The 12,152-nt window shown below is 41.4% G+C and overlaps 4 protein-coding genes across 4 annotated transcripts in view; 2 read left to right on the top strand and 2 right to left on the bottom strand.

Moving 5' to 3' along the window:
* Window positions 1-4,446, top strand: part of SARC_06489 (hypothetical protein) — a 6,079-nt gene extending 1,633 nt beyond the window's left edge. The window contains exons 2-6 of the mRNA XM_014299605.1: window positions 358-529; window positions 1,018-1,286; window positions 1,947-2,229; window positions 2,448-2,745; window positions 3,388-4,446. Of these exons, the coding sequence (XP_014155080.1) occupies window positions 358-529; window positions 1,018-1,286; window positions 1,947-2,229; window positions 2,448-2,745; window positions 3,388-3,512 (1,147 nt within the window). The 3' untranslated portion in view covers window positions 3,513-4,446. The remainder of the gene's footprint in view (window positions 1-357; window positions 530-1,017; window positions 1,287-1,946; window positions 2,230-2,447; window positions 2,746-3,387) is intronic.
* On the bottom strand, window positions 4,293-5,435 carry SARC_06488 (cofilin). The gene is made up of 3 exons (XM_014299604.1): window positions 5,343-5,435; window positions 4,690-4,983; window positions 4,293-4,441 (listed from the first exon to the last, which is right to left on the bottom strand). Exons 1-3 carry the CDS (start codon window positions 5,343-5,345, stop codon window positions 4,319-4,321), a joined length of 420 nt encoding a protein of 139 aa, XP_014155079.1. The 5' UTR covers window positions 5,346-5,435; the 3' UTR covers window positions 4,293-4,318.
* Window positions 5,436-6,432: 997 nt separating this feature from the next.
* SARC_06487 (60S ribosomal protein L21-A) lies at window positions 6,433-8,199 on the top strand. The gene is made up of 3 exons (XM_014299603.1): window positions 6,433-6,460; window positions 7,112-7,358; window positions 7,901-8,199. Exons 2-3 carry the CDS (start codon window positions 7,117-7,119, stop codon window positions 8,139-8,141), a joined length of 483 nt encoding a protein of 160 aa, XP_014155078.1. The 5' UTR covers window positions 6,433-6,460; window positions 7,112-7,116; the 3' UTR covers window positions 8,142-8,199.
* Window positions 8,200-8,543: 344 nt separating this feature from the next.
* Window positions 8,544-12,152, bottom strand: part of SARC_06486 (hypothetical protein) — a 4,086-nt gene continuing 477 nt past the window's right edge. The window contains exons 2-4 of the mRNA XM_014299602.1: window positions 11,365-11,412; window positions 10,663-10,795; window positions 8,544-10,439 (exon numbers count right to left, since the gene is read on the bottom strand). Of these exons, the coding sequence (XP_014155077.1) occupies window positions 10,317-10,439; window positions 10,663-10,795; window positions 11,365-11,412 (304 nt within the window). The 3' untranslated portion in view covers window positions 8,544-10,316. The remainder of the gene's footprint in view (window positions 10,440-10,662; window positions 10,796-11,364; window positions 11,413-12,152) is intronic.

Genomic DNA, 12,152 nt, shown 5'->3' with positions numbered 1-12,152 from the left:
TATGTATGTATGTAATATATATATATATATATATATATATTTCTTGTATATTTTTATGTCTCGCTCCTTTTTGGGGTATGTTTATGTACAACGGTCGGTATAGGATGGTATGTGCACAGACTTAGATATGCTTCTCGTGAGCGAATACTCGCTTCTGATAAATGTAATCTTTTGTATAGGTATACACCACGGAACAGAGCTTTTTGTCATCCATGAGTTGGTTTCTGGATATGGCCATGGACCAAATTAGTGCAACTAGTTTTAGCGTAGCACTATGCTTTAGAACATGAATAAGTTTTTCATTCTCTACATTGTGTATGCACCATAAACGTCTAACTGTAAACACCACCACCACAGGTATCTCGTTGGATTTATTCTCTTAGGGATGAGTGCTTCGGCGGCAGTCTTTGGGTTGGACATTCTCGCGCATTGTGCTAGGAATATGGAGCATACAAAGAGCCGTGACAGTACGTATGGAGGCATAGCTCTGGATCTAGTACCTTCGATGGGCAAATTCATCGATTTTGCAGTAAGTTGAACGATACTGATGCTAGTTAGAATGCTACATCCTGGATTTTGCCTAATTGCGTCACACCATCGATTTGGTACTTTTTGTGTGTGATTGTTTCACTATCCACGGTAGTACTGGTAGCATGGCGACTGCGACCCACTGTGACTACAGGGCAATGTGCAGGCCACTAAATTGCTGGCCTGCCGGCGGTCCACACTCGTTCTAAGGTCCTTGCTTGTCACAGCAACTCACACTTCATAGGTTTATCCAAATCCTTCACATTTTACTGATGAGTGGTACTCCATCCTTCTCACCTTCTGTGATTCTCCGCAGTCGTGTCTGTGCCATGTATCACACACTCAGATTCTTGAATTGTACCATTGTCTGTACTGTCTTTCGATTCGTTCGAGTGTATGTATCGAATGTCTATGTGCTACACGGTAGCACATATGCGCTTGTCACATGAGGCTCTGCAGTTGACACCGCCGTAATAATGTATATTCCAGGTAGCAATCAAGTGCTTTGGCGTGTCCATTTCATACCTTATCATCGTGGGTGATCTGCTGCCAGATGTGGCGCGCGAATGGGGACTAGCTGAATATATGGACGGCCTACTGGCCGAGAGACATTTTTGGATCACGGTAGTCTTTCTTTTTGTTGCCGTGCCTCTAGCCACCCTCAAGCATCTTGACTCCCTCCGAGTTTGGTCGCTGATTGGAAATATTGCTGCTCTCTTTTTGGTTTTCGTGGTCTTCATCAGCAGCTTCAATACCTCGTATGTCAGATATTTGGTCCACAAGGCTGTGTTTTTGCTATTGTTTTTGCTATTGTTTTTGTCTGTGTGCCTTTCTGGTGCAGATGGCTCTCTCCCCTATGATTGGAAGAGTGCGATGCGCGTAGTCGTTGTGGATAGATCATGGCCCTATATTGAAGTACACGCAATTATACTTCCACGAAGACTATCCTTCCCGTATCTCAATGCGCCAGTCTATATTGTTCTATATTGTCCACTTGAGTACACAAGTGCATATGCATACTCGTTAGTGTGAATTACACGCGTGTCATCTCATCGATGCACCACTGCATAAAACGCCATTCTACGAGCAACACGTATACAAACAAGATACGAATCAGTGTGTTTAATTTATTTGGCCCTGCATAATTCCTGGCAAAACTATATGTTGTACACGAAATATGTACGTTGCTTCAAATGTGTACGTTGCTTCTATATGTATATAAGTTTATAAGTTTTTAGGATTTGGGCGCGGCGTAATGTATTTGTTGTTGCTTTTAAAGTTGGCTAATTTTCACAATTCGCTATATTTACACTTTCTGAATACATATATTGGTCTCACCCTTATCTATTTAGCGAGCTTATTGTGTCACCTTAAACTGACACTGACGGAGTGTTTTATCTTTAATTGAATATTTGCAGACTGAATCCCTGCCACCAGGATCCTCTACCGGTGAATATCGCGGAGCAATGTGCGGCGCCGAATGTTCCGTTTGTGCCCACTATACAGATTTTGAAGTACGTGTCCATCTTTATATTTGGATTCACCTGCCATCAGAATATTTTTACGATACATAATGAGATCGAGGACAACGGCCGTCAGAACATGCGCTACGTGATTGTTAGCTCAATCGCCACCACACTTTGTATCTACATTGTATTATTGGGGTCTTCGCTGAATACTTTCGGGCCCACAATTGATAAGGTATGCGAGTTTTGTATACTCGAGTTGCACCAGTTATTTTGTATGTATTATTTGTATGTATTGGAGGTGTAAATCCTATGACGTGTTCCATTAGCTCGTTTCCGTTCAATTCATGAGAGACTGACGAAATAGAATTCTACTGATCTTTCATAAATTTCGAAGCGGGACATTTTCATCTATTAATAACCCTTTCAATGATAAATAACCAAATCAAACAGGATTTGCTAAAAATGTATCCTAAGAGCACGTTGATGACGATTTGCCGTCTGTGTATAACGCTTCTGGTAGTAACGTCGTATCCACTGCAGACACATCCGTGCCGTGATAATATCACGCACCTTCTTGCTAAGGTTTTCCCCAGGATGGATGTATTCCACTCGGCCAGAATCTACTACGGTATCACCGGTGCTATTTGTCTTTCGGGCTACATCGTGGCTATTTGCGTCACTGATCTGAGCAAAGTGTTGGCCGTGGTTGGTGCTACGGCATCTACATTCATCACATACATTCTCCCAGGTAAATATGTTTTTCTTTGTATGTCATAGAGTTTAAAGAAATGGACGACGATCGGAATCTTCAACCCTGGCTGCAGTAGGGTGCACGGGGTCACATTGACGAACCATTCATTCACAATTCGATATATGAAACAGGAAACTCCGTTTTCGATCGAATGATTAGTCGTCGCTAAACGGTTGTTGATACTTTAGTAGCTTCATGTCGACCCGTTTGTGTTTACTTATCTGCGCCATATCAACCAAGGCCAGAGCTACAATAGTTGTGTGCTCGAGTTTTTCGTACGCTCACATAAGGTAACCTGATACTTTACCCATGTATATCTATTTCATTTATAGGTATAACGGTTATAGAGCAATGTACGCATAGTTACATTCTATCATTGTAGGCCACTTCTTTAAACAACTGATATTATACGTGTGGTTCAGATACAACACTACAGACTTGCCATCATCGATACACGACTAAGACGGCGTAAATGAGATGCGCTGATACTACTTGGTGAGAAAGTGGTGTCCAGGTCGTGTATTTCCACTCAAGTACCATGTGCATATAAAGCGCTGCGGCAGTCTGGAATATCGACGCCTCTGCCGCACAATACTAACACAAGGTATTCTAAACTTGCACTTCCACCGTATGCAACAGGATTGTTCTACACAAAGCTACACCAGAATGATGGCTGGACTACTCGACGAATCGGTGCAGCCGTGTTATTTTGTGCCGGTTTGACAGTCATGACCGTGTGCCTCACCGCAATCTTCGTCCTTTGATCATCAAGCAGCACCGTTTTAGAACGCACATATGGTGCGAAACATGCAAGAATACAGTATGACCTAGTTGTGACGAAGCCGCCGGATATCTAAGAAGCCTATGCCACAATCGTGACGCAAACGGACTGTTATACATTTCTGACAAGTGTCAGCAGCTTAGTACAAGCGCTCAGGATTTGTTACAGCGAAAGGACGCATACTTCAGCACAAGTTACTACCAAATACGCAATGCCTTAGTACTTGAGGGGTCCGTATGTGAGTGAACGAAGTTTAGCCGTATAGACCACTGACAAATAACGGTAGTACTAATAAACCAATGAAGATATTCTGTGTTGACGCTGGCCTGCTACCCATTTTCCAAGTGTCAGCCGCGTTGCGAGCGCTTCAAATTTGTCGCAGCGAAAGAATCATACTCCCGTAATAAAGTCAAGGAGAACTTGATTTCGGTTGTTTGTTCCAAAACACAAATCGCTTCGAATCAGCTGCGCTGTTCTACAGCAGTCATCACACGTTGGAGTTAGACGCATACAAACCGTGCAGAAGTATATATGAGCAGATTACGCCTGTAGGCCAAACCATACAAAGTGGGGGATTATTTGAGATTTTGCGTAGTCACTAGCGCTACATGGGAGGCGTTAAAAGTGAGACATATGTCTGCGACGGAGTAAAAAAATAACTATACCTATCGAGTTTTCAGTGCAAATGTAAAAGTTGTTTCCCCTCCGTACGTACCTACAACTACGAAGAGAACCAACACACGCACACTCATGAATTGACAACGAGATGCATAGTTTAAAAATGAATATTTAATCGTATTGAGAAACCTTTGAAAGGACCTCGTCGTACTCAGTCTCGTCCGCGTCGGTAGCCTGGATCTCCGTGTTGATACCTACAAGCTTTTTGCGCACAGCGTCCTTACTTGAGGCAACCTACAGATAAAATGATAAGGTGCTTAGAAACAGAATAAAGGCTACCTTGGACAACGCATAGAGGTATCTAGTTAACCCACAGAAGTATAAAACACAACAGTCCAAGGTTCTGAACGGACAAATCACGCCAATCGAACGTGCACAAACGTCAAAGTTATGATACACATTATAGGGATAAACATAAATGTATGTCAGTATACCGCAAACGTATAACGATGACAATGAACACATATATCGGCATAACTTACCAACATCTTCTTCTTGATCTTAGCGGTATCGGGTGCCCAGACAACGAAAATTAGCTTGTTACGCTGACCTCCGTCCTTGGTCTTGTAGTCAAAGTCGAATACACCGTAACGACAGTCGTTCTCGGGTAGATCTCCTATGAAATCGTCCCATGTGGCAGTGGTTTCTGCGGTCTTTACAACCTCTACTTCTGTGTTGTCATCAGAGATCTTCATAATGAAGTACTTGTGCTTGTGTCCAAGTTTAATAGCATCGTAGATCTGTACGACCTGATCAGAGACAGCGACGCCCGAAGCCTATTTTGGAATAATATTTAGTCGTTGGTATAAGTACTCAACCAAACCCCAAGTTCTGCATGCCGGTGCAGCTGCCAAAGTATAGGCAGTCATTCAAATATCATAAGCAGGATACAAATACGTGTATAACATAAAATAGAAGGCGAAAAGGAGATATAAGAAATGACGCAGACACCAATGACACAGACACCACAGTGTAAAAAAAATTAATATGAAGAACATACGAATACGAGGTATAAGTAAAAAATATTCAGGCGAGACACTTTAGCACGACTTCACAAAAAAAGATCATTCCTATAAGCAACCCTGGAAAACTGAACACTCTACGGATAGAACACTCTCTTGATGGTTCGACATACCATTTTGAACGATACTAGTTAGGAATTGCACGAACGGATATGTCCGAGGTGTGTGATGGGCAGCAAGCTTAAATAGTATGTTACGTTAACAATATCATTTTTGTTGTTTTCGTTTCCCATATTTATATATCGCACTTTCGAAGTATGTTTACTTGTTCTCTGACGATATGGGTCGTGACCCAACAAAAACATCATACGGGGTCAAAAAACCTTTTGCCAAACCAGAGAGCGTGATTGGCGACAGATTCGTCGGGCTAAAAAAGCCCAAATGTAATTTTTAGAAAATAACAGTATACCGAATCGAGACTAAAAGTAGGAAATCAGACAGATCGCTCATCATCACCCTCTCGCGGGCCTTAGGCCCTCAGCCCTCGGCCTCAGGGCTCAGGCTCACACACAGCCAGTGAGTAGGGTGATAGAGACTGAGGGGGCCTGTAGGCTGTGGCCTGTGGGCAACTGGGCCACCAGAGGGCTATGGTCAGCTGTCAGCCAGCAGAGACAAAGTCACCAGCCACAGGTACAAACCACAGTTCCTAAAAAGGTCCATATGCACGAAAACCAAGAAGTCTTGACTCTTGAGTCTTGACCCGCTGAAACCTTTTCACTATCTAAGCCAGTAGAAATTGTTCTAATTATGATCTAATTATAATATTCCATACTTTCTGGGTACAAAGATGACTCATATCTTAGAAACCACCTACTAGATAAGAAATTCCATCCGAAAAAGTCCTTCGAACATTTAATTTTTTTTTTAGTCCGATCAGCAATATTTTGTTCTTCCTTCTTTCTCAGAGAGAGGGTCATGCGAAAAAACCTCAAAAACTCGAATTACAGTAGAAACCACGTTTATTCCGAAGGCAATGAAAATCCAGTGAAAATCCCTATAAAAAAACCCACAGATGATTTTTGACCCTATTTCGACAAAAGTTGGGTTTTCAAACCTAAACTATTTCTTAAAAAAACAATTCCTGGATATTTGGCCCTTCACAGTACAGCGGGGTGCCCAGCTCAACCTACACGTGAGGTCAACACGAAGTATTGTTAAAATTGTCGCTGAAATAAATACATTGACTGCCCGTATTGACTGAGTCTCTTCCTCAGTCCTTATTATAACACTGGTATGAGATAATTCTGTGTTGACGCATAGTAAACGGGAGAATCATAGTGGCATATGCACTGGCAACACAGCGAATCACAAGCACAGCATTGTATACATGATATAAATACTCAAATACGAGAGACAGTTAAGATGGCGATGGAAGGGAGATTGAGATGTGCAGCAACTGAATAATTAGAAAACGGACATAGATATGTACATATCCGATTCACAGCCAAGGCAGAATAATAGCGATTCAATAACGCTGTCGATTATGCCCATCCACAGCAAAGCTCGACAAAATACGTTGGAAGTCAACATTCAGCAATCTATATAGTTCAAATATACAATATGCACTAGAACACGTACACTATATCTCTTTAAGTGAATATACACCATGTGAAGAAACCAGAATTTTACTATGGCATCCAAAATCAACAAACAATGGGATGACAAAAGTATTTGTCCGGTGCAACGAGACACTACACCGCGCTATTTTAGAATCATCACGCTCACACTATGTAGTCTTCATTCTCTGAGAGGATTAGTTTAGCGATATCCGGTATATTTCTGCTAATGCCCGAAGTGTGATGATATACCTCAACTATCAAGGTAATCGCCTGGCTGCTAATTGAATATGTTTGTCTCCATTTCGCATTTGCACGCTAAATAGACACCATGGGACGCACAAAAGGTGTACGCGCGGGAACGCGTGATATGTTTTCTCGGGGTTTCCGCCAGAAAGGTCCCGAGAAACTTTCCACATACTTGTTCTGCTACAAGGTTGGAGACATCGTTGACATCAAGGTGAACGGTGCTATCCACAAGGGTATGCCCCACAAGTTCTACCACGGAAAGACCGGAATCGTGTACAACGTATCCCGAACTGCCCTTGGTGTAATCATGAACAAGCAAGTTGGGTAAGTTCTAATGTATTCAGCACATGTTTTTCTGCTAGCATTCGTGATACACCGTACCATGTTTTCTAAATGAATTGACTATGAGATCGTATGCATGCTTTGTATACTTTGGGGAGATTAGTCAAATTACTCTAGATTAAGGATATCTTGTTTTTGTTAGTATTTATTAGTGTGCAATCATATACATCTGTACTTGCATACAATTAGGGCCTGGACTCAATGAGTGTTGCGATAAAATACAACTAACTTCTGAGCCCAGTGTATGAACATATACAAGTGCGTCATTTCCAAACAGTATGCGTATTCGAGTACTGTATTTGCCTTGTTGATTCATGATGTGAGCATTTATATATATTGGTTGGTATGGTGGTTTGAATAGAATCAATCAGCCATGGCAAACTATATTCTGATCGTTAATAATTAGAAACTGCGATAGGCTGTCGCATTCATGTGGGCAGGCTTATACATTTGTAATAATATGATGTTTATCATGCGAATACCGCTCACAAATATCACATCATAATTTACTTTGAATATCACAGAAACCGCATCATTAAGAAGCGTATCAATGTTCGTGTTGAGCACTTGAAGCACTCCAAGTGTCGTGAGGAGTTTTTGGTCCGAAAGATCGAGAACGAGAAACGTAAGGCGCAGGGTCGTGTTGATGGTGTAAAGGTTGATACCAAGCGTTACCCCAAGCAGCCCCTTCCCGCACACACTGTTAAAGCTAAGGGTAGCACTCTATCCAGAATCAGCGCTATGCCATATGCTGGTTTGGAGTAAATACTTCTGGTGTATAATAAATGCCTTGTAGTGTTATATAACAAGTGTTTGCACCCGAGCATTGAGTTGAGTAGTTTTGGTCCTAAGTGTTTTTCTGACGCTTATTTTTCGTGTAGAGTGACGTATATGCATGAATGTATGTTACACCTGTTCGTTTGCTGTTGCTCGATCTATATATTGCCACCTGGTATTGCATTCTTCTTGCTTGTACAATTTAGGACTGAGCCGACATCATATGAAATTGGAAGTGTGTAGCTTGAGAGTTATACGAACGATTGTGACTTGATTGTTGGTTTTATGTTTAGAATTATAGCTGTGACGCTTTAAGCGTTATATAATAATATCTGGTATGTTTTCAAAATACCGAATTGGCTATGAGAAGGCATTTGCTCCGCATGGAGTGTTTCACAATGCTTAACTTCTCGTAGTGTAAACATTCGAATAGTGATTGAATTGCGTTCACTTGGACTGTGAAGCTTTGCGCAGTGAAGAGTGGTAGAGGACGTGATTGTAATGGTCTTGTTCTCCTACTTTGTACTAACCATTTGCTGTACTTTCTGTGTGTGCATGTGATCGTCGATCATATTTCATGACACTCAAGCTTAGGGGGTACCCGTATTGTTTGTTGGGTATAACCATGGTCGATATATTGTCATTTGGTACGTGTTTGTTAGAAATACATGTTGATCCAAACTTAGTTTAGTTCTGACGCAGTAATATTTACCAAGTTATTTGCATTATTGAAAGTGGAACTTAGGTGTTGGGATGTTAGTTGTGTGCTGGTACAGATGTATATTCAGGTAATTCTGGATGAGTTATTGTACATTGCAAGTTTTCTCAAAGCGGAATGCATGGAATATTAATGCACTTTGATACCTGCGCACGGTAGAGGCTGCGGATGTGATATTTAATTGCGCTAAACAGTCAGTGTTGATGTCGAATAAATAAAATTACCTACAGCCCCGTGCATCTTGCACTATATGTCTCGACAGATTATTAGTTCATAATACCGGTTTTCAAGGGACTGTTCGCCATTCTCGATATAGGAGTTTTGCATTTACGAGTTTTAAAAGCCCAGTTCCTAAATTTGCTTGCAACGAGCTAGCTGTCATAAAGTACTGTCGACTACCATCGAGGTGGAAAACGTTTGCATTGATCTTCCGTTTCTATTGGCATCTTGTGAATAATTGAATCGTCAAGCACAAGGTTTTGTAATCCCAGTCTTCTAGAGATTTTGTGTCCCTTTTACATATGATGATCAAGGTACCTGACGCTTTGCCATGTGCTATGTGCTGACACAACTGGCGGTGCCTTCAAATTAGAGGTGGTTGCTGGTGTATACGAAACGACTTCCAACAATAAAGCTCAGGAGGGCTGACTTCATCACATACTGAGGAGCATGCTCAACGCAGGGCAACCTCAACCGCTTTCACTGATATGAGTGACAGAGAGAATTAAAGTCGATGAACCTCCGCATTACAGTCGAGGATATAATACACAACCTGGCTGCGGTATATTATTCTAAGCAGTACAATTGCAAGCTTTAGCAGAGGCGACCTATAAACTGGCTTTCGTCCGGCTTGCCAGTGATGGCGAGTATGAAAATTCACATAGAAGACTCTCTACCGCACCACGGAGTTGCTACCGGAACCATTGTTCTATAGTTTTCGCAGCTGGACATACCAGCTCTTACACTGCAAGTCAATGTATGTGGTCAGCCCATTTTGGGTTGACAATCGAATTCGGATAGCACCTTGCTAGGGTCCCGGAGGAGTGTAACTGAGCACATAGTCGTGGCTTTGTGAAACGCGCAACAATTCCAATTAAGCTCGACTAGGAATCTGACTGTGGCGGCGTAGCTTCTATACTGAACCTCAGTTGTACAACATCATGGGCGCAGGTGTCAACTCTGAGCTTGCTCATCAACGGACACTTTCCCCTGCTCATGTATTGGAATAGTCAAATGTCTAGACAATACACCAAGAGGAACAGCAGAGCCACATCGGTCACTCAATATATATATATATATATATATATATACTCTCAGCTACTCTGAACTCACTCTCACCACGCGTAGGAGATGTTTAACCAGCACGAAGCAGTACGCTCCCGATGGAACGTGGTGTGCCAGCCATCGGCAGGATGCGAGTGTGGCAGATTGATCGCCGCGGAAGTTCAACCTTTTGTTCGTAGGTCAGTCGATTTTTGTCTGAGGTATACCGCTAGGGCTTTGATATTCTGAGCTGACATGTGATGGCTCCTGCCAAAGTCTTGAGCTATTTTCTTTAGGTCATCACCCTAAATTCGATTGGAATCACCATTGATGAGATAAATGTCCACACAGTTAGCGTATCTTAGTAAGAGCGACTTAAGACTTCACAGCATACTGAATCTATATTCCACGTACTCGACGTACTGCATATCTACAGACAGCCGTGGAGAAGAAACGGCTCCTCCTGCTATTCAAAGTAATGAAATAGACACGAAGAGTAGGTACAGGGGCGGGCTACAACTGTATTACCTGGTAAACTTGTAGAACCGCCGCATCATCATTTTCCGCGTATTCTACTTCAACTTCGAAAGCAATTTTCCTCCGGCGACTAGATCGAGGTACATAGAGGGCAGCTTTCTGCTTTGTGCTGGACGCAGAAGTCCTATTCATGCAGGATGAGGAAGCGGGGCTTTTGTTCATGTTGAATTTTGCAAGTAGCGTGTTCACAAATTTTACTTTTGCCAGTGCAAAAGACTCACATGAAAAGCGTTTCGCAGAGCCTGTTGACTTTACCGCCACTCGGAGCTACATGGTTTTTGTTTATGTTTTACCGGGCACGAACATGTGATAGAATCATCAAAACTCCACCGACAGGCTCACGCGCGCGTCAATAGGTACTATAATTAATACCCACAAGATAAAACCTCCTTGATTGGACGTGCCAAGTATATAGAGTGGCATATGAAGGATATTTGTGCGGGCTTATAACTCACGATGGGATTGCATGTCAGCGCCCCAAATGGGAGGGTAAAGATGGATCTACTTACTTGGCACCCGATTCAGTATGACTACGCAGACAAAGAGATGTACAAATGTACCCTCCTGTTTTATACTATAAATTTCTAGAATCACACATCGAATAGAAACAAACACGTGGTATGACCGAAACCGTTCTTGTACACTCGCAACAAAACACTTCTCCATACGAAAAGAAAGGGATCGAGAACATACCTTTGTGACATCATAATAAGTCGTGGCACTGTAATATAAGTCGTGGCACTGTAGGTGACAAAAAGAAGATGTCTAAGTTTAAGATAAAAACAGGTAGCAAAGAAAGCATGCATTGATCAAGGGCTGCCCTATGCGTGCTCCAACAATAATAAAGAAAAGCGAAGGTGATGTATACTAACACAGCCCATTGCTCAGCACGCCATATGGTGGTCAATGTCAAAGTGGAAGTGAATCTATCTATAGCACACTATAAACATTTTGCAACTACAGGCATCATTCGAATACGAGACGCCACATATTACGCGGGAAAGAGTCCTACCTGACTCCTATGGATGTTATCATACGCGATATTTACTGAACGCCAAATACAACACGCACACGTGTACATGTATATACACACAGACACACAGACACAGACACAGACACACATATACATATAATAATATAATATGTATATATATACATATAACAATATAAGGTTAAAGACCATATATATATAATTTAATAATATAATAATATAAAATATATAATAATAACAACATACAATGATATAATAATACAACAAGAATTACACTAACATTGGTAATGCTATAACAATAATAAAAATAATAAAAATAATAATAACAACAATAATAATAATAATAATATTAGTATATATATATATATATATATATATATATTTGCCATATATAAATATATAATTTAATATATGTATAATGTATATACGCACACACACATCTGTGTAAAATAACATACACACACACACACGCACGCACACACACACACAC

This window comes from Sphaeroforma arctica, assembly GCF_001186125.1.
Source record: "Sphaeroforma arctica JP610 unplaced genomic scaffold supercont1.464, whole genome shotgun sequence".
NCBI lineage: Eukaryota > Ichthyosporea > Ichthyophonida > Sphaeroforma > Sphaeroforma arctica.
The sequence above is the reverse complement of the archived record's forward strand: the minus strand, read 5'-3'. Positions and strand labels throughout refer to the sequence as shown.